The sequence below is a fragment of the Drosophila novamexicana genome, unplaced genomic scaffold, assembly GCF_003285875.2.
Source record: "Drosophila novamexicana strain 15010-1031.04,08,12 unplaced genomic scaffold, DnovRS2.1 tig00000387-arrow-pilon, whole genome shotgun sequence".
In the NCBI taxonomy this organism is placed as follows: Eukaryota; Metazoa; Arthropoda; class Insecta; order Diptera; family Drosophilidae; genus Drosophila; species Drosophila novamexicana.
Genome location: NW_020824800.1, coordinates 822,981 through 845,385, shown reverse-complemented (window position 1 = coordinate 845,385; position 22,405 = coordinate 822,981). Strand labels below are relative to the sequence as shown.

Sequence of the window (22,405 nt, the reverse complement as noted above, 5' to 3'; positions counted from 1 at the left end):
GCCGACGCGTTTTATACTCTTGCAGCAGTATTTAAATGACAAGCTTATCGAATATATAGTTTGGCTTTTTCAGGAATCATTTAAAATCCATGTTCTCTTTGCTGCAAGAGCATAAGGCTCGTTGTGGGACTTTGCTGCGTAATGGGTCCAATGGGAGCTGTTAAGGCTCTTGCCTGGTTCAACCGACTCGAGTCCTTGTTGGCAGTTTCAATTTCGTCGTATTTATTTCCATCATCTCTTGCGCTGCAGCGCTGCTCCACAAGTGCAGCAACGCATATAAATGGCGGTCAATTGCAGCTCGTTTGTCGAGCCACCGTTTGCTCTGCGACCCGCGTCCCGCGACCCGCGACCCGTTTAGAAAATGGCCAACTGGGGACAGATTCCGAGCGCCGCCCCAACACACTAATTATGTTTTGCAGTCAGCGGCAAATGGCGTTGGTTGCGTTTGCCCTGCCTCTCCGGATATCGGTGGATGCAGTTGACTGCGTTTTCAATTACCTGGCTGACTACTTACTAGGGAAAGGTCACGTGTAATGGAGATTTACGTTATGTTCGCGATTGCAATGCTATACTTAAGTGATATCAATGGTAATGTTAGGAACGAGTCGTATGTGGGAGGAGTTATAAGAGCTTAAAATAAATAATCTTGAATTTAGAAAACCTAGCATAAGATAATTGGTTTATTTGAGGAAAGAACTAACAAGTAAATACTAGGAACTAGGCACAAATATTCATGTTGTGCCTGGATTTTGGCCACGTGAGTTTTGGTTGTGGTGTGTCTGTAGCTATGAATGCGGTTCCTAAAGTGCGGCTGCATGTCGCCGATTCCAGCGCCAGACGGTCGCATCATCGCACACATAGACCAACACGCTGGCATCCCGCGAAAAGGCAATCTGACGCACGGTGGCGACGCTGCGCAAATTATGCAGCGTTGTCATGTGGGCGCCTTCCGGATCACTGGGATCCATTTCCCAGACATAGACCTTGCCCTGCTGATTGCCCAAAGCGATGACCTTTTGCCAGGGATTGAAGCCGAACCGCACAAACCATATCTCACATTCATCGTATTCGAACTCGGCGATAATGGTGCAGGAGGAATCACTGGGCTTTAGCTGCTCAAAGCTCTGATGCAGTTGGCCCGGCTTCCAGCAGACGATGGCATTCTCGCAAGACTTGGAAAGCACAAAATTGCCGAACCACTGCACACAGTCCACATAATTGCGATGTATATCACGCGTCGAAAAGTCCGGAAAGTGCTTAGTAATCGTGGGAAAGGGCAGCGTCGATTTCTCTTGGCTAAACGTTTGTGACAGCTCAATCTTGTGTTGAAATTCCTGGGTATTAAGGCACCATAGCTTGAGTGAATGATCCATGCCGCTGCTGACAATGCGATCGCCGCGCATATTGAAATCAATGGAAAGCACCTCATCCCGGTGACCCTCAACACCGCCAAAGATTGCTATGCAGACGTGCGTCTGTATGTTCCACAAGCGTATGGCATGATCCTTGCTACCGGAGAGTAGCAGCTGCAGCTTGTGCGGATGAAATTTGAGTTCGTTGATCGCCTGGCCATGACCAATATAGTTTCCCACCGCCTCGTTCTGCTCAATGTCAATGACGCGTATGACCCCGCGGTAGCCAGCGGCGGCAAGCAGCGGCGCAGACGTTTTCAAGTCGTATGACCAGGCGCAGGTGTAAAAGACCTCATCGGGCTGGCATTAATGTGAAATTTGGGCAGTGATACAGCACGTCTAGTTTCGGGCAAATGACTGCTACTTACATCCGGATCTGCATAGCAGTGCAGCAGCGTGAGGCCGCCCTTGCGTGGACACTCGTAAACGGTGCAACGATTGCTGCCCGCTGTGGCAAACACCTGCGGTTCATCCTTGCCCAGCAACGTGTTGAACGACACGCCAAATATGTTGGCGCCGTGGTTCTCCTTTACATGTGTGCTTGAAGTAGATGTTGCATCAACTTGAGCCATAATTTCTTTGAAGTGCAACTTACTCGTATTTGTAGGCTGCGCCGCTTTTTGTCTTTGATTTGTGGCTGCGCCGGCCGCGTCGTTTGCTGCGAGTGCTGGAGGCCGGCGATTTGCTTCGTGATGTGGTGCTATTTGTGGTAAAGCTAGCCGATTCGTCCTGTATGTGTTGCGGTGTGCGGAAATTGTTGCTATTAAATACTGCTGCGATTTGCATTTTCAACTTACGCCGCACGAATCGTCCGCCGAGTCATCTGGCTCGTTGTCGTTTTTCACTTTTTCGCTGCTCATGACACTTTAACACACGCTCGGTACACACAGCCAAATGACAATAAACAATTAAGCTTGTTTGTAAGCAATTTGAGCAACAACACAAGTGTTTTTCCACACTTTTGGCGGCAAGATACACGCGCAGCGTTGCCACCACGCGATCGGTATAGTGCTGGTATATTGTATAACAGTGCGCTGTTAATCAACATCAACAGCAATATCGATAGTCGCGCTCTACATGTCGATAGTATAAACATCGCGTGGAAACTAAAATATAGCCAACCAAATTAATTTCGATACCTTACTCGATAAAAAACGCGCGAACTTAGTTTACGCATGCGCAAGCCAATTGAACAATTATTAGTTTTATGAAAACATTGAACAAATATGGAGAGGACAATCACATGCCATAATATTAACTGTGAAGAAAACATTTACAAATATGCATGTACCAAATGTATGTATTTACTTATTTAAGAGTGTACAAAATGCAACACAAAGGGTCAAGGTATTACAGAGAGCGTAGAAAGGGGGAATAAAATGGATGTACAAAAAGAGGTTTCATATTTATTTACAAAGTTAAAGTGATATGTGTATATTAAGGGACAGGATCAAGTCAATATATACAGCAGTAGAAAGGAAACGCAGACAATTTATCAAGGAGTATACAGACAGAAGTTGGATATAGTTGAGAAAGACAGACAGAGACAGAGAGTTTTCTAATTTTTGTTGTTGTTGTATCTGTGTTGGTTAACGTAACGTAACAACGTAAAAGGCAACTTAAACGTCAAATATTGTACAATAACTGAAAACGCATACAAAATTACGCTAATCTTATGCAGTATAAACCATTTGCAAGTACGTTTTATTCGTCGACATTGATCTCGCCCAGACTGGTGTGCGCAGGCGTCTTTGTCGCTGAACGGTCGCTTTATTACTGCAACTGCTACTGCTGGAAACACTTTGACCCGCGGCAGCGCCACCTGTTGCATCATTTGGGTCTGTTGTTGTTGTTGTTGTCGTCGTCGTCGTCATCGTTGTCGTCGCTGTTGTTGCTGTGTCCGCTGGCGTTTGCTCCTCTTGCACGGATTCGGCAACAGTTTCAAGCGTTTTGGCCACCACCAAGTCCTGCGTCTCAGATGCTGCCGGCGGAGCCAGTAGAACGTCTTTTGTGCGGCTCTCGTTACTCGTCTGATTGTCGGAGTCAGTTGCCGACGGCGTTGGCTCCTCCGCCGCCGCTGGGTGCAGGCTGCAGCTGCTGTTTTTGTTGTTGTTGTTGAGATTCTTGCAGTCGGCATTGCAGCTCTTGCTGGCAGCCTCGCTGTTTGGGGCCGGAGCGTAGTTTGGTCGGAGGATTGTGGTCAAGTGTTTTTTTGCACAGCAGTTGGCAGTGAGTAAAAGCGAACCGGTACAGACAACAAATTATGGTACGGTTCGTTGTTTGGCATATTCGTGTTAATTTATAATTTTTATAATTTTTATTTTCATGATTTTATGTGAATTTTCAAAATATGGTTGGCAATAGAAAGAAAAATAAATAGAACATCAGTTGAAAGTTTTTGTTTTATTGTATTTTTTTGTTGTTTTTTTTTCTTTTTTTATTTATTTTGCTGGGGTTAAAGTCAATTAAAGCGAGTGGATTAGTTGAGCAAAGCTACGAATAGCACACGACGCACACAAACACTCGTCGACAAGCAAACAGTGTTGGATAAGTCGTTAGGGTCAATGCTGGCAAAAAGTGTTGTCGGGGCGAGTTGAGAGCGAAACTTTGTTTGCTGTTAACCCAGCCATGTGTGCCGCCCACACTTGGTTATGTAAATCGAACAATCGTGTCATGATGTTGTGAATAATTTATAGCGAATGCAACCAGACACAATGTATCTGCAGAATGGAGCCCGGAGCCCATAATAAATGTGCACTGCGAGTGGCAGGCGCATTGCGAATTTGGGCTTTTTTAATTGAAAGTTTGGCCTTCTGTGGTAAATAATAATGCAGTGTGCGCAACAATATGCTCTTTTCGGGCTTAAAAATAATACATATGTAAAAAGGTATGGGAAAACTTTTCCAAAAAGTACATAATTCGTAGAGATTTTTGGTTTTATAGCAAGCGTACAGTAACGAGTTATGTTTAGCGAGTAACGAGTAAAGATATGTAAAGCCAGATGATTCGAAGACAGATGTCATCTGGCGAACACGAGAGAACCAACTCTTCAAAAAGAGACTAGGTAGAGACATCAATAAAAAATACACCGAGAGTTAACTATGTTGAATTTGAAAGAGAGAGAGAGAATGAGAGAGTGAGAGAGAGAGAGAGAGCGTGAGACAGTTCTTCAATAATACGGTGCTGATTGCATTTGAATATCACACGATTCGCAGTAGTATATAACATATTGTAGTAAATTGGACTAGACTAGCTAAAATACACGCGTTCTCTGTATTGAATGACACTTATTTTGTGTATAGTATGAGATAGATGAGACCATAATGAAATGGCGATGATAAACTTTGCTGCGATTCTGTAAAACAAGGCAATAATTGTAGAGTATTCAGTTTAACTGACATTAGAACCGAAAATAGCACTACAACGTATGAGAGACAGAAAGTTAAAGAGTTAACAAGAGCGTTAAGGAATAAGATAGATACAGAGAGAGAGAGTGGAATGATATGAATAGAATAGTTGTTAGTAGTTAATTGATATGAGCGCGCGTTGGGGTTAAGAGGGGGGAGAGAGAGTTAAAAAATGAACAAAGTTAACGACAAACCAATTTTGAAGTTTGCTCTATAAAGACTTACTCTTCGCTCTCAACGGATGAAGACGCAATCCGCCCCAATTTACTTTTACCTGATGTGGGGCTTCTGCTCAAACACAAACACATATATAAAAAGAAAAAAGTATATATATATATAAACAGTGTGAAAGTTGTTAACGGAAAAACAATAGAAAAAAAAAAAAACAGAATTTGTCGTTAGCTAAGTATGTGATAGATAGTTTGTAATGATAAATGTATATAGTATGTAGATGTATGTAAACAGCTCCGATGGAATACACAATTCATGAAACTGGTTTGAAGCTTGCCTTTGTGTGCAATCCGAATGGAAATTCAATTATCTTAAGGTTCGAGCTATGCAGCACTATGCGAAGAAACCTACTAATACGCTAAAGCCTGAACCAATAGCTTGTACGATCCTCGAAAGCGCCAGCAATTTATTGGCCAGTTCGTGGTTAGATTTTGGTTAGAAAATAGTGCAAACAGCTTCAAGTCCTGTACAAAAACAACACACACACACACACATAATACATTCACCTACCTTGACTCGTCTATGAAAACTGCCTCCAGGACACGCGCGGCATAATGCAGATTCCGCTGCATATCCTCGTAGGCGACAGCCTCATGATCCATGCGTCGCAGCAGACTGCGTATTCTGCAAAGGGTGAAAAAACGATTACCATTTGCTTTGGGATTGTTGCGAATTAACAAAAGATACTAACTGTTAAAACATCTATCTATCTATATATCTATATATCTGTGTTAATATTATTGCAACGACCGGTAATAGTAGATGTTTCAATTAGTATAGAATACATTAGGACATTTACAACGCATTATAATTGTGTTGCATACTTTTTATACCCTGAACCCATTAAAAATGGGTATAAGGGTATATTGTATTTGTGCGAAAGCCTAATGTATGTAACAGGCAGAAGGAAGCAACTCCGACCCCATAAAGTATATATATTCTTGATCAGCATAAATAGCTGAGTCGATCTAGCCATGTCCGTCTGTCTGTCCATCCGTCCGTCCGTCTGGTCCGTCCGTCCGTATGTATGAGCCAAAGGATCTCAGAACCTATAAGAGCTAGAGACTGAAATTTTAGATGTAGATGCTCCTAGTTCCCGCGCAGATCGACCGGTAATCGATAACTTACTCCGTTTCCAAGCAATCGATAAAAATCGATATCAATATCCTGTTTTTTGGGCAATTTAGGTAAATAATAAGAACAAGAGTCACCAAACTTGACATATAGCTTCTAAAATAGAATATATGTATATATATGATATAGGATTTTACTTCATGGTTTTCCCTCTAGATTAATCTGGCATTCAAATCTGAACACCGATTTTTTAGTCGAAATTCATGTCCAAATCTTACCCCAAGATTCGTATATAGACATGGGTCAAAATTTACCACCCCCATAACTAGGTCAAATCTCATCCGATTTTCACGAAGTTTGGCTTTTTCTTCATGGTTTTCCCTCTAGATTAATCTGGCATTCAAATCTCGATACCGATTTTTTGGTCGAAATTCATGTCCAAATCTTACCCCAAGATTCGTATATAGACATGGGTCAAAATTTAAAAGCCCCATAACTCGGTCAAATCTCATCCGATTTTCACGAAGTTTGGCTTTTTCTTCATGGTTTTCCCTCTAGATTAATCGGGCATTCAAATATGAACACCGATTTTTTAGTCGAAATTCATGTCCAAATCTTACCCCAAGATTCGTATATAGACATGGATCAAAATTTAACAACCCCATAACTTGGTCAAATCTCATCCGATTTTCAAGAAGTTTGGCTTTTTCTTCATGGTTTTCCCTCTAGATTAATCGGGCATTCAAATCTCGATACCGATTTTTTGTTCGAACTTCATGTCCAAATCTTACTTCAAGATTCGTATATAGACATGGGTCAAAATTTACCACCCCATAACTAGGTCAAATCTCATCCGATTTTCACGAAGTTTGGCGTTTTCTTCATGGGTTTCCCTCTAGAATAATCTGGCATACAACTCTGAACACCGATTTTTTAGTCGAAATTCATGTGCAAATCTTACCCCAAGATTCGTATATAGACATGGGCAAAATTTACCACCCCCATAACTCGGTCAATCTCATCCGATTTTCACGAAGTTTGGCTTTTTCTTCATGGTTTTCCCTCTAGATTAATCTGGCATTCAAATCTGAACACCTATTTTTTGGTCGAAATTCATGTCCAAATCTTACCCCAAGATTCGTATATAGACATGGGTCAAAAATTACCACCCCTATAACTAGGTCAAATCTCATCCGATTTTCACGAAGTTTGGCTTTTTGTTCATGGTTTTCCCTCTAGATTAATCTGGCATTCAAATCTGAACACCGATTTTTAGTCGAAATTCATGTGCAAATCTTACCCCAAGATTCGTATATAGACATGGGCAAAATTTACCACCCCCATAACTCGGTCAATCTCATCCGATTTTCACGAAGTTTGGCTTTTTCTTCATGGTTTTCTCTCTAGATTAATCTGGCATTCAAATCTGAACACCTATTTTTTGGTCGAAATTCATGTCCAAATCTTACCCCAAGATTCGTATATAGACATGGGTCAAAAATTACCACCCCTATAACTAGGTCAAATCTCATCCGATTTTCACGAAGTTTGGCTTTTTGTTCATGGTTTTCCCTCTAGATTAATCTGGCATTCAAATCTGAACACCGATTTTTTAGTCGAAATTTATGTCCAAATCTTACCCCAAGATTCGCATATAGACATGGGTCAAAATTTACCACCCCCATAACTAGGTCAAATCTCATCCGATTTTCACGAAGTTTGGCTTTTTCTTCATGGTTTTCCCTCTAGAATAATCTGGCATTCAAATCTGAACACCGATTTTTTAGTCGAAATTCATGTCCAAATCTTACCCCAAGATTCGTATATAGACATGGGTCAAAATTTAACACCCCCATAACTAGGTCAAATCTCATCCGATTTTCACGAAGTTTGGCTTTTTCTTCATGGTTTTCCCTCTAGATTAATCTGGCATTCAAATCTCGATACCGATTTTTTGGTCGAAATTCATGTCCAAATCTTACCCCAAGATTCGTATATAGACATGGGTCAAAATTTAAAAGCCCCATAACTCGGTCAAATCTCATCCGATTTTCACGAAGTTTGGCTTTTTCTTCATGGTTTTCCCTCTAGATTAATCTGGCATTCAAATCTCGATACCGATTTTTTGTTCGAACTTCATGTCCAAATCTTACTTCAAGATTCGTATATAGACATGGGTCAAAATTTACCACCCCCATAACTAGGTCAAATCTCATCCGATTTTCACGAAGTTTGGCGTTTTCTTCATGGGTTTCCCTCTAGAATAATCTGGCATTCAACTCTGAACACCGATTTTTTAGTCGAAATTCATGTGCAAATCTTACCCCAAGATTCGTATATAGACATGGGCAAAATTTACCACCCCCATAACTCGGTCAAATCTCATCCGATTTTCACGAAGTTTGGCTTTTTCTTCATGGTTTTCCCTCTAGATTAATCTGGCATTAAAATCTGAACACCGATTTTTAGTCGAAATTCATGTCCAAATCTTACCCCAAGATTCGTATATAGACATGGGTCAAAATTTAACACCCCCATAACTAGGTCAAATCTCATCCGATTTTCACGAAGTTTATCTTTTTCTTCATGGCTTTCCCTCTAGATTAATCGGGCATTCAAATCTCGATACCGATTTTTTGTTCGAAATTCATGTCCAAATCTTACCCCAAGATTCGTATATAGACATGGGTCAAAATTCAAATCTCATCCGATTTTCACGAAGTTTGGCGTTTTCTTCATGGTTTTCCCTCTAGAATAATCTGGCATTCAAATCTCGATACCGATTTTTTGTTCGAAATTCATGTCCAAATCTTACCCCAAGATTCGTATATAGACATGGGTCAAAATTCAAATCTCATCCGATTTTCACGAAGTTTGGCGTTTTCTTCATGGTTTTCCCTCTAGAATAATCTGGCATTCAAATCTGAACACCGATTTTTTGGTCGAAATTCATGTCCAAATCTTACCCCAAGATTCGTATATAGACATGGGTCAAAATTTACCACCCCCATAACTAGGTCAAATCTCATCCGATTTTCACGAAGTTTGGCTTTTTCTTCATGGTTTTCCCTCTAGATTAATCTGGCATTCAAATCTGAACACCGATTTTTTAGTCGAAATTCATGTGCAAATCTTACCCCAAGATTCGTATATAGACATGGGCAAAATTTACCACCCCCATAACTCGGTCAAATCTCATCCGATTTTCACGAAGTTTGGCTTTTTCTTCATGGTTTTCCCTCTAGATTAATCTGGCATTAAAATCTGAACACCGATTTTTAGTCGAAATTCTTGTCCAAATCTTACCCCAAGATTCGTATATAGACATGGGTCAAAATTTAACACCCCCATAACTAGGTCAAATCTCATCCGATTTTCACGAAGTTTATCTTTTTCTTCATGGCTTTCCCTCTAGATTAATCGGGCATTCAAATCTCGATACCGATTTTTTGTTCGAAATTCATGTCCAAATCTTACCCCAAGATTCGTATAGACATGGGTCAAAATTCAAATCTCATCCGATTTTCACGAAGTTTGGCGTTTTCTTCATGGTTTTCCCTCTAGAATAATCTGGCATTCAAATCTGAACACCTATTTTTTGGTCGAAATTCATGTGTAAATCTTACCCCAAGATTCGTATATAGACATGGGTCAAAATTTACCACCCCTATAACTAGGTCAAATCTCATCCGATTTTCACGAAGTTTGGCTTTTTGTTCATGGGTTTCCCTCTAGATTAATCTGGCATTCAAATCTGAACACAGATTTTTTAGTCGAAATTCATGTGCAAATCTTACCCCAAGATTCGTATATAGACATGGGTCAAAATTTACCACCCCCATAACTAGGTCAAATCTCAACCGATTTTCACGAAGTTTGGATTCATGGTTTTCACTCTAGATTAATCTGGCATTCAAATCTCGATACCGATTTTTTGGTCGAAATTCATGTCCAAATGTTACCCCAAGATTCGTATATAGACATGGGTCAAAATTTAACACCCCCATAACTAGGTCAAATCTCATCCGATTTTCACGAAGTTTGGCTTTTTCTTCATGGTTTTCCCTCTAGATTAATCTGGCATTCAAATCTCGATACCGATTTTTTGGTCGAAATTCATGTCCAAATCTTACCCCAAGATTCGTATATAGACATGGGTCAAAATTTAAAACCCCCATAACTCGGTCAAATCTCATCCGATTTTCACGAAGTTTGGCTTTTTCTTCATGGTTTTCCCTCTAGATTAATCTGGCATTCAAACATGAACACCGATTTTTTAGTCGAAATTCATATCCAAATCTTACCCCAAGATTCGTATATAGACATGGATCAAAATTTAACAACCCCATAACTTGGTCAAATCTCATCCGATTTTCACGAAGTTTGGCTTTTTCTTCATGGTTTTCCCTCTAGATTAATCGGGCATTCAAATCTCGATACCGATTTTTTGTTCGAAATTCATGTCCAAATCTTACCCCAAGATTCGTATATAGACATGGGTCAAAATTTACCACCCCCATAACTCGGTCAAATCTCAACCGATTTTCACGAAGTTTGGATTTTTCTTCATGGTTTTCACTCTAGATTAATCTGGCATTCAAATCTCGATACCGATTTTTTGTTCGAAATTCATGTCCAAATCTTACCCCAAGATTCGTATATAGACATGGGTCAAAATTTACCACCCCCATAACTAGGTCAAATCTCAACCGATTTTCACGAAGTTTGGAATTTTCTTCATGGTTTTCACTCTAGATTAATCTGGCATTCAAATCTCGATACCGATTTTTTGGTCGAAATTCATGTCCAAATCTTACCCCAAGATTCGTATATAGACATGGGTCAAAATTTAACACCCCCATAACTAGGTCAAATCTCATCCGATTTTCACGAAGTTTGGCTTTTTCTTCATGGTTTTCCTTCTAGATTAATCTGGCATTCAAATCTCGATACCGATTTTTTGGTCGAAATTCATGTCCAAATCTTACCCCAAGATTCGTATATAGACATGGGTCAAAATTTAAAACCCCCATAACTCGGTCAAATCTCATCCGATTTTCACGAAGTTTGGCTTTTTCTTCATGGTTTTCCCTCTAGATTAATCTGGCATTCAAACATGAACACCGATTTTTTAGTCGAAATTCATGTCCAAATCTTACCCCAAGATTCGTATATAGACATGGATCAAAATTTAACAACCCCATAACTTGGTCAAATCTCATCCGATTTTCACGAAGTTTGGCTTTTTCTTCATGGTTTTCCCTCTAGATTAATCGGGCATTCAAATCTCGATACCGATTTTTTGTTCGAAATTCATGTCCAAATCTTACTTCAAGATTCGTATATAGACATCGGTCAAAATTTACCACCCCCATAACTAGGTCAAATCTCATCCGATTTTCACGAAGTTTGGCTTTTTCTTCATGGTTTTCCCTCTAGATTTATCTGGCATTCAAATATGAACACCGATTTTTTAGTCGAAATTCATGTCCAAATCTTACCCCAAGATTCGTATATAGACATGGATCAAAATTTAACAGCCCCATAACTAGGTCAAATCTCATCCGATTTTCACGAAGTTTGGCGTTTTCTTCATGGTTTTCCCTCTAGAATAATCTGGCATTCAAATCTGAACACCGATTTTTTAGTCGAAATTCATGTCCAAATCTTACCCCAAGATTCGTATATAGACATGGGCAAAATTTACCACATGGATTAAAATTTACCACTCCCATGTCTCGGTCAAATCTCATTCGATTTTCACGAAGTTTGGCTTTTTCTTCATGGTTTTCCCTCTAGAATAATCTGGCATTCAAATCTGAACACCGATTTTTTAGTCGAAATTTATGTCCAAATCTTACCCCAAGATTCGTATATAGACATGGATCAAAATTTAACAACCCCATAACTTGGTCAAATCTCATCCGATTTTCACGAAGTTTGGCTTTTTCTTCATGGTTTTCCCTCTAGATTAATCGGGCATTCAAATCTCGATACCGATTTTTTGTTCGAAATTCATGTCCAAATCTTACTTCAAGATTCGTATATAGACATGGGTCAAAATTTACCACCCCCATAACTAGGTCAAATCTCATCCGATTTTCACGAAGTTTGGCTTTTTCTTCATGGTTTTCCCTCTAGATTAATCTGGCATTCAAATATGAACACCGATTTTTTAGTCGAAATTCATGTCCAAATCTTACCCCAAGATTCGTATATAGACATGGATCAAAATTTAACAACCCCATAACTAGGTCAAAGCTCATCCGATTTTCACGAAGTTTGGCGTTTTTTTCATGGTTTTCCCTCTAGATTAATCTGGCATTCAAATCTGAACACCGATTTTTTAGTCGAAATTCATGTCCAAATCTTACCCCAAGATTCGTATATAGACATGGGCAAAATTTACCACATGGATTAAAATTTACCACTCCCATATCTCGGTCAAATCTCATTCGATTTTCACGAAGTTTGGCTTTTTCTTCATGGTTTTCCCTCTAGAATAATCTGGCATTCAAATCTGAACACCGATTTTTTAGTCGAAATTTATGTCCAAATCTTACCCCAAGATTCGTATATAGACATGGGTCAAAATTTACCACCCCCATAACTAGGTCAAATCTCATCCGATTTTCACGAAGTTTGGCTTTTTCTTCATGGTTTTCCCTCTAGATTAATCTGGCATTCAAATCTGAACACCTATTTTTTGGTCGAAATTCATGTCCAAATCTTACCCCAAGATTCGTATATAGACATGGGTCAAAAATTACCACCCCTATAACTAGGTCAAATCTCATCCGATTTTCACGAAGTTTGGCTTTTTGTTCATGGTTTTCCCTCTAGATTAATCTGGCATTCAAATCTGAACACCGATTTTTTAGTCGAAATTCATGTGCAAATCTTACCCCAAGATTCGTATATAGAGATGGGCAAAATTTACCACCCCCATAACTCGGTCAATCTCATCCGATTTTCACGAAGTTTGGCTTTTTCTTCATGGTTTTCTCTCTAGATTAATCTGGCATTCAAATCTGAACACCTATTTTTTGGTCGAAATTCATGTCCAAATCTTACCCCAAGATTCGTATATAGACATGGGTCAAAAATTACCACCCCTATAACTAGGTCAAATCTCATCCGATTTTCACGAAGTTTGGCTTTTTGTTCAAGGTTTTCCCTCTAGAATAATCTGGCATTCAAATCTGAACACCGATTTTTTAGTCGAAATTCATGTCCAAATCTTACCCCAAGATTCGTATATAGACATGGGTCAAAAATTACCACCCCTATAACTAGGTCAAATCTCATCCGATTTTCACGAAGTTTGGCTTTTTGTTCAAGGTTTTCCCTCTAGATTAATCTGGCATTCAAATCTGAACACCGATTTTTTAGTCGAAATTCATGTGCAAATCTTACCCCAAGATTCGTATATAGACATGGGCAAAATTTACCACCCCCATAACTCGGTCAATCTCATCCGATTTTCACGAAGTTTGGCTTTTTCTTCATGGTTTTCCCTCTAGATTAATCTGGCATTCAAATCTGAACACCTATTTTTTGGTCGAAATTCATGTCCAAATCTTACCCCAAGATTCGTATATAGACATGGGTCAAAAATTACCACCCCTATAACTAGGTCAAATCTCATCCGATTTTCACGAAGTTTGGCTTTTTGTTCAAGGTTTTCCCTCTAGAATAATCTGGCATTCAAATCTGAACACCGATTTTTTAGTCGAAATTCATGTCCAAATCTTACCCCAAGATTCGTATATAGACATGGGTCAAAAATTACCACCCCTATAACTAGGTCAAATCTCATCCGATTTTCACGAAGTTTGGCTTTTTGTTCATGGTTTTCCCTCTAGATTAATCTGGCATTCAAATCTGAACACCGATTTTTTAGTCGAAATTCATGTGCAAATCTTACCCCAAGATTCGTATATAGACATGGGCAAAATTTACCACCCCCATAACTCGGTCAATCTCATCCGATTTTCACGAAGTTTGGCTTTTTCTTCATGGTTTTCCCTCTAGATTAATCTGGCATTCAAATCTGAACACCTATTTTTTGGTCGAAATTCATGTCCAAATCTTACCCCAAGATTCGTATATAGACATGGGTCAAAAATTACCACCCCTATAACTAGGTCAAATCTCATCCGATTTTCACGAAGTTTGGCTTTTTGTTCAAGGTTTTCCCTCTAGAATAATCTGGCATTCAAATCTGAACACCGATTTTTTAGTCGAAATTCATGTCCAAATCTTACCCCAAGATTCGTATATAGACATGGGTCAAAATTTACCACCCCCATAACTCGGTCAAATCTCATCCGATTTTCACGAAGTTTGGCTTTTTCTTCATGGTTTTCCCTCTAGATTAATCGGGTATTCAAATCTCGATACCGATTTTTTGGTCGAAATTCATGTCCAAATCTTACCCCAAGATTCGTATATAGACATGGATCAAAATTTAACAACCCCATAACTCGGTCAAATCTCATCCGATTTTCACGAAGTTTGGCTTTTTCTTCATGGTTTTCCCTCTAGATTAATCGGGCATTCAAATCTCGATACCGATTTTTTGGTCGAAATTCATGTCCAAATCTTACCCCAAGATTCGCATATAGACATTTGTCAAAATTTACCACCCCCATAGCTAGGTCAAATATCATCCGAATTTCACGAAGTTTGGCTTTTTCTTCATAGTTTTCCCTCTGGAATAATCTGGCATTCAAATCTGAACACCGATTTTTTAGTCGAAATTCATGTCCAAATCTTACCCCAAGATTCGTATATAGACATTTGTCAAAATTTACCACCCCCATAACTAGGTAATATCATCCGAATTTCACGAAGTTTGGCTTTTTCTTCATGGTTTTCCCTCTAGATTAATCTGGCATTCAAATCTCGATACCGATTTTTTGGTCGAAATTCATGTCCAAATCTTACCCCAAGATTCGTATATAGACATGGGTCAAAAATTACCACCCCCATAACTCGGTCAAATCTCATCCGATTTTCACGAAGTTTGGCTTTTTGTTCATGATTTTCCCTCTAGATTAATCTGGCATTCAAATCTGAACACCGATTTTTTAGTCGAAATTCATGTCCAAATCTTACCCCAAGATTCGTATATAGACATGGGTCAAAATTTACCACCCCCATAACTTGGTCAAATCTCATTCGATTTTCATGAAGTTTGGCTTTTTCTTCATGGTTTTCCCTTAAGATTAATCTGGCATTCAAATCTGAACACCGATTTTTTAGTCGAAATTCATGTCCAAATCTTACCCCAAGATTCGTATATAGACATGGGTCAAAATTTACCACCCCCATAACTAGGCCAAATCTCATCCGATTTTCACGAAGTTTGGCTTTTTACACCCTGAACCCATTAAAAATGGGTATAAGGGTATATTGTATTTGTGCGAAAGCCAAATGTATGTAACAGGCAGAAGAAAGCAACTCCGACCCCATAAAGTATATATATTCTTGATCAGCATAAATAGCTGAGTAGATCTAGCCATGTCCGTATGTCTGTCTGTCTGTCCGTCCGTCCGTCCGTATGTATGAACGCAAGAATCTCAGAACATATAAGAGCTAGAGACTGAAATTTTAGATGTAGGTGCTCCTAGTTCCCGCGCAGATCGAGTTGGTTTCCGATAATCGATAACTTACTCCGTTTACAAGCAATCGATAAGAATCGATATCAATATCCTGTTTTTTTGGGCAATTTTGGTAAATAATAAGAACTAGAGTCACCAAACTTGACTATAGTTTCTAAAATAGAATAAATATATGCACTCGATGTTGGAAAAAGAGGGTTCAGGGTATCCCCTAGTCGGGAGCTCCCGACAAGAACCTCTTACTTGTTATACGCTGTGCCAGAGTTTCTGGCTATCAAACATACAATTATTTAATTTTCAAATGCGAGGTAAGGAGTCGTATCTGCGGTTAGCGTGTGGTTATAGTACTTTCTATAAACTTTACCTAAGATAATTACTATTCACGCTTTTATTATTATTATATATATTATTATTTTAGACCTGACTCTCCTAGAACTCTTCTCAATCTATATTTGAAAATAAGTTTTAAGTTTTCTTTTACTATGTAAGCTTCAAAATCGATTGTACAAAAATTAAGCTTTGGATCATACAACTTTTAGACTCCATTTTTCACCCAGAAGGAGTACTTTCAAAAGTTTGAAATTTATTTTCCGTAACCTTTGACTCAACCAAGAGATTGACGAAGAACCCGTCTTAGCTTGCATAAGTTAATGAGTACTTCTAGACGACACCTAATTCCTTATAGTTCAAGAATAGAACATGTTAACTATATTTATTTTCTATTTATGTTCTTAGCTGACAGAATTAGGCATTTGATTGGTTCGGTTTTTATATACGGTGGATCAGACAGACAGACGCGTGGTATTGATTGAAATAGCTAAGATTAGAATATATGTATGTATGTATGCATTTATGAACTCACCTGACAGCTGCCTTGTTGAGAGCATCTGGCGTATCGACAGGTGGCAAAGTTTCCGTTTCCCATGCATCGGCGACCGACATATTTGAGCCCGTTTCTATCGATCGCTGCGACGATTGCTCGACAAGTGGATTGAATATTGAACCAACTGGACCGGCGCTTATGGAATTCGGATAATCGATGGTATCGCGACTTATCCTGAGGTCGTAGGTGGGTCGCTCGGTTGACGACGGTATGTGCGGCGTATCGGTTACGAAATTCGTTTGATTTGGCGACGAGGGCTGCATTTTGCCGACAGAGTTCGGACCCCTCGACGTGCTCTCAGTGCGACTATCCAACGCGCGTTTGTCAGCGGCCGTAGACGAAGCGGTTCCGTTGCTGCCCCTAGCACTACCAAGGCGCTCCGCGAGTGGCTCACTAAGCGGTGTCTGGAAGAAGCTAATGCTGGCCGCCGAGGGCGAGGCGATCGATTGATACTGTGCGTCGGCCTGTGAGAAGCTCTTGCGACTATTCGAGCGCCGTACAATAGTAAGTGAGCCGTGTTCTGCAAAAAACAGCAACAAACATAACACGGTGAGTAGTGTGAGATGGGTAAGACTGCTTTTATCTAAATGTGTTGACACTTGAACAAAACACACTTCGATTTACTGAAGCATAAAATAAATTTAGTTTGCCCAAGCTCAACAATCAGTTGAACCTAAATTTGAATTGAATGGAAAAACAAATTCAAAAGGCGGGACAAATGGGTGTAAACAGAAACTACGGAAACTTATTTAGCCAGTGCTACATTAGATTTAAGTTGAATATAGAATAGTCCAAAATAAAGCTGAAAAAATTTGCCTAATAATTGTAATAATAACAAAAAGAATAGGACTAATGAAAATAATATTTTTAAGAAGAATATTACGAATATTATGATTTGTACAGACTGCAAAAAAAAATTCGCTGAGAGACTAGTTGGTAGACCAACATGTCTGCAATGATTTGAATATTGATGCAGATGCAATATCTACTTACATATGAAACGAATATGAATAAATATTCAAATCGTATTTCTAATGACACACACTCATTGCCAATTGCTTTAGAATAACTTAACAATTTATAGAATGGCTTTAAGCCATTGTGGCATACGATTTTTCATTTAGTTAAACCCGAAGCGCAAATGTAACCTCTAAACGAGCGAGTCGGAGTTGGCTGCTCCTGCTACTGGCACGTCCTCGCACATCCTTTAACTGGCAAAAGCAAATCGAAGTGAATGCTAAGCTGCGCGCGAGTAAATTGCAAAAGATTTATCTATTTGCTAAGCGTTGAGCGTTGAGAATAACAGCCATAAGAATGGGCAAAACAAAGGGAGAAGCCTGAGTGTCTGAGCTCCTGAGGCGAACTTGGCAACCGGCAAAGACAAGGACACCAAGTAGAAGAAGAACAACACCAAGGACTGTTAACTGCATTCCATTTATTTTGGCAGTGCAAGCGCCGCCGGCAAAACGAGCTAGGGATAACCACCTCCAGCTCCTTCAGCTGAAGCAGTAGCTGCTTCCACTCACATAAAACTCGCTTTTATGCAGCACTTAAATTTATGTTACACCCGAGATTCCTCTGCTTAACGGTATCGTTTCAGGAGCTGTTCTTGTTGTGTCTGCTTATCGCGGCTCCAGTTTCAGGTCTGAGAACTTAACTTTAGCGTTTGGGGCTGGCGAAATGTTTTATGTTACTTTTACTAGCCACTCTTCACGTTTTTAATGAGTTCAGCAAGCCAAAAATCAAAAGCTACACAAACTGTACCCAAAATGTTGCCCAGTCCCGACCAGGTGAGAGGGCGAAACTGAGCAGGGATAGTAGGGGGCGAGCTTTAAGGCCAAGTCTATAAGGGTTCTGCTTGCAGCTGATGGTTTTGAATTATGCAGCAATGCACTCGCCTTCACTAGAAATGAAAATCTTGACCTCCGGTCAACAGTGGCCACGCCCCTGCTTCAACCCGTGTCCTGTTATGAAAAATGTTTACTTACTTGCCACTTGACCATTTATTGCCGCATTGGCGCCGCCGCCGCTGCTGCCCAGCTCACAGATTGTGGGGCTCTGTTCGCCGTTATTTGGCTCAGTGGCACCGCCTGCCGTCGAAGCTGCACCACCAACAGCACCGCTTGCCGCAGCTCCAATGCCGCTGCTGCCACCGCTGCCACCCGCACTGCTGTTGCTGCCACCTGGGCCGGCGTTGCTCTCTTCACGTTTACTTGGCAGAGTCTCCGGCGTGCTGGCAACTGTAAGCATCGAAAAAAATATATATATGTATATGCAAAATGTCTTTAGAAAATGTTTTTCTTCTCTTATATTTCTTTCGCTTATGTGTTAGTATACGAGCTGCCTTTCAACAGGTCCCAAAATAGCCCTCTTCACATGTACACACATTCGAGAGTGCCCAAAGGCCTTTGGCTGCGTCTTACATAAATAAGCCCTTTTTTTTTGGGTGCGAACTTGGGTCGCTCAGCCCGAAGGTATAAAAGGGTATGCGCTATTGTATAAGCCTTGTGTTAGGATAATACTGCAAAATTATGACTATGTGTGTGCAGCTGAGTTTATGGCATGGGTTGAATACAATAAATTTTAGCATATCAAGTAAAGTGCACGACTGGGAGCTACCCTGTAACCAGCCAACAAACATTCTAAGTTCCTTTTAGGAATGAGTATACAATTTGTTGCGATTAAATGATGTATAAGTCCAGTTGGTAAGGCACGATAATTGGTATTTTGGTATTAAATGCATGATTAAATTCTTTAGTGACTTGTTTAACTAAATTTCAAGCTGTCCGGCTCGAGTCGCAACGACCACAAAACAACAAGGTGCAAACACCTCAAGTTAACAGGTTATCTGTCGGGCTATTTCAAGAACCTTCCGGTTATATCATCACAGACTTTTGCCACCGACTCTAGATTATTGTTAATTTTTTATTTGAAAATGTTATTTTATTTGGATTATTTAATTGTCGTCCATAGCTGGTTTTGCATGAAGATACTTTGTATTAGAGGTCAGATATACTTTATACGCTGTACACCTTGACATTAAATATGAGCTAAAAATAAGCTTTAAAATAATTAATTCTCGCTGTTTGATCAACATGAAACTTATCTTAAGAGAAATCGGAATATATTGAGTATTTCACAATTCGCAAGCATTGGCATGCCTTTTTTTTCTCGCGTTTTCGTTTGTGATAAGATTTCATCTAATAATAATTATAATTATAAATATTTGTATATTCTACAAGTTTTTATTCTTTTCCAGCCATTTCAGTGCAGTTTAATATATATCTACTGCTTATCAGTTCCACTTGTTTTAGTTATTTACAAATTATTTTATTTGTTTTTTTTAATGACTCATTACTTTCTATTTACTGATTATAATTATCAAAATATATGTATATCGATTATACTTATGTTCGGAATCCATTGAAAAAGGGTAAGTAGGCTATAATGGATCTGTGCAACGAAGCACACCCGACCACATTGAATATACAAATTCTTAATCAACCGAGTCGATCTATTCACGTCCCTCTGTTTAGTCTGTTCTATGAATGCGACGAACTCAAAAACCTAAAAGAGCTAGGGAAATATTTTCATAGTTTGTAATCGAGTTTATTGCAAATGATCGATAGCTTGGCAAGTTTCAATCAATGCAAGTCGAAATCCTGTTTATTTTTTGGGATACTTCTTAGCTTGACGGATCTTAAGTTATCAAATGGGACATGTAGCTTCTCGAATAGTAGACACAGATATAGTGTATCGTTTTCTGGATACCAGCTCGATAAATTGAAGCGTGAATTTTCGGGAATGATGTATGAATGAATTGGTATGGATGTGCATACTTATTACATATGATGAACATATATTCGTATGCATTTTAAATTAAATATATGTATCTGTTTGGGGGTCTCCTAGTCGAATAGAGTACGGTTTCTTACTTAAATTTCTTGTTACAATCAGGCAAACTAATGACTATGTTTAATGTGTATAGATATTTTGCATTTTTGTTTTTTTAAGGTAACAATACTTATTTTGATATATTTTCTTGTGCTGTCCCCATTTGGATTGGGGTCGGCAATCCTTTGACTTGAACGCCTTTATAAGCAGCTAGGACCATATTCACGTAAGCCAACAGCTGCTACAGAATTGTGTTCAGAAAAGCTCTTGGCAAGGGCAGGCACTTCTAGAAGATTATTGTTGGCATATTGCGCATACGCTAAGCTGAACAGATTATTCAATTGAATCAATTGACAATCGTTTATTTTTAGTTTACAATTGAAAGGTGTCAAATGTCACGACAATTTGTTGCATATGCTTATTTCGTTTGGATTTGTTTTTTTAGAATTATTGTACAGCTAATTATTGACGTTGGATTGCTCAGGCAAACGGCTTTACGGCAGCCAGCTTGCTGAGTTGTTATCTATTCGAATATATAAAACAATGCCAGCGACTGTGTGAAACTTCAGTCTTGTCTAACCAGTCGCCCAGCTCTAATCATCATGCGTTTCCTCGCTCTTATCGCCCTCTGCCTGTTGGCCTTGTTCGCGCTCACCGCTGCCGCCGATCAGGAGGAGTTCTGTGCCTGTCCCCGCAATTTGGAGCAGGTCTGTGGCACCGATGGCACCACCTACCCCAATCCCTGTGAGCTGCGCTGTGCCGCTAAGCGTGCCACTCGTCAAGGGCGCTCTCTGGGTCAGGCCAGAAGTGGACCCTGCTAGTGTCTTTAACCATATCGGATTTGGGATTATGCTAATTTTACTGAAGCTTCAACAGAAATAAACATTTTTACGAGTATTGCAAACTGGACACGTGTTACTTGTTGATTTTGCTAAGTTTTGTTTAATCAATTGTTCGCACAACTTATTCCACTGATAATAACATTTTTATGCCAGGGCTGGGTGAGTTGCAGCATAAATTTCAACAAACTGGGCATGGAGTTTATATACATAGGCCAAGCTTACATTTCATAAAAATGAGAAGTTCTTCGTTCGATCGATTAGCAGATATTGTGACTTTGTGAAAAGGTTATTTTAAAGAGCGTAATCAGGCATCTGTGATTATTTCGATTGTTAATTTATATTCACATTCAGCATTTATAGCCAAGTGGTTGTGGATATACCCAGTCAAGCCAGGATGTAAATTATAATTCCGTAGTGGAAAGCTTAGTCACACCATATAACATCTATGATTACAAATGTCTTCGAGCTAGAAGATATCCTCTAGTAAATAGTCTATATATGAAGAGTTTAAAAATAAATGTCTACGGACAAGCCATTTAGTTTTTCCCATTATATGGTAATTTGGTTTCACTTGACATACGTTTATTTTTACACCTGCTCAGACATTCAATGGCGCTACATCAAGAATATTAAACGATTTGTCGAAACTAACGCTCCTTTGGGTGGTCCTAGCTCTCATCGCTGTCTGCCTATTAGATTGGGTGACCCAGTCCAGAAACCAAGAAGCAGCTCTGGGGAAGCAACAATGTCATCCACCATATTCGTTGCCTGCTGGATTGCGTCATTAAAATTACGAAGCGTCGCAGCTTGTCTTTAATTAAAACAGGACCTTGTTAAGGGCTGAGCAAAATTCAAATTTTATCTTTGGCTTGCCTAAGGAACTGCGAGCACTTATTTTATTGCAGAGCTGTGTAAATTTTCTTAAATACAACTTTATCAATTGATTTAAGATTTCTTTATGCTTAAAGTTAGTTGCTTAAGAAGTTGTTGATTGTTAAATGTTAGTTTAAATCAGATTTAGTTTAGAATTACCAAG

The 22,405-nt window shown here is 39.4% G+C and overlaps 3 protein-coding genes across 9 annotated transcripts in view; 1 reads left to right on the top strand and 2 right to left on the bottom strand.

The window, feature by feature from the left end:
* LOC115759683 (calcium/calmodulin-dependent 3',5'-cyclic nucleotide phosphodiesterase 1) overlaps positions 1-22,405 on the bottom strand; it is a 57,027-nt gene that overhangs the window by 11,734 nt on the left and 22,888 nt on the right. For 2 of the 7 annotated variants that reach the window (XM_030700664.1, XM_030700667.1), the window contains exons 2-6: positions 18,622-18,873; positions 16,613-17,153; positions 5,561-5,674; positions 5,045-5,107; positions 3,114-3,572 (exon numbers count right to left, since the gene is read on the bottom strand). In XM_030700664.1, the coding sequence (XP_030556524.1) occupies positions 3,114-3,572; positions 5,045-5,107; positions 5,561-5,674; positions 16,613-17,153; positions 18,622-18,873 (1,429 nt within the window). The remainder of the gene's footprint in view (positions 1-3,113; positions 3,573-5,044; positions 5,108-5,560; positions 5,675-16,612; positions 17,154-18,621; positions 18,874-22,405) is intronic. The other 5 variants (XM_030700669.1, XM_030700670.1, XM_030700671.1 and 2 more) reach the window with 3 other exon arrangements.
* LOC115759687 (polycomb protein esc) lies at positions 666-2,416 on the bottom strand. The gene is made up of 4 exons (XM_030700680.1): positions 2,210-2,416; positions 2,008-2,141; positions 1,781-1,952; positions 666-1,712 (listed from the first exon to the last, which is right to left on the bottom strand). Exons 1-4 carry the CDS (start codon positions 2,270-2,272, stop codon positions 801-803), a joined length of 1,281 nt encoding a protein of 426 aa, XP_030556540.1. The 5' UTR covers positions 2,273-2,416; the 3' UTR covers positions 666-800.
* LOC115759690 (thrombin inhibitor rhodniin-like) lies at positions 21,096-21,433 on the top strand. The gene has a single exon (XM_030700683.1). It carries the CDS (start codon positions 21,130-21,132, stop codon positions 21,346-21,348), a length of 219 nt encoding a protein of 72 aa, XP_030556543.1. The 5' UTR covers positions 21,096-21,129; the 3' UTR covers positions 21,349-21,433.

Coding starts and splice junctions, on each gene's coding strand:
- LOC115759690 (XM_030700683.1), top strand. CDS start 21,130: ATGCGTTTCCTCGCTCTTATCGCCCTCTGCCTGTTGGCCTTGTTCGCG.
- LOC115759687 (XM_030700680.1), bottom strand. CDS start 2,272: ATGAGCAGCGAAAAAGTGAAAAACGACAACGAGCCAGATGACTCGGCG. Junction 2,142..2,209: donor CGGCGGACGATTCGTGCGGC/GTAAGTTGAAAA, acceptor CAACACATACAG/GACGAATCGGCTAGCTTTAC. Junction 1,953..2,007: donor GGCGCAGCCTACAAATACGA/GTAAGTTGCACT, acceptor ATCTACTTCAAG/CACACATGTAAAGGAGAACC.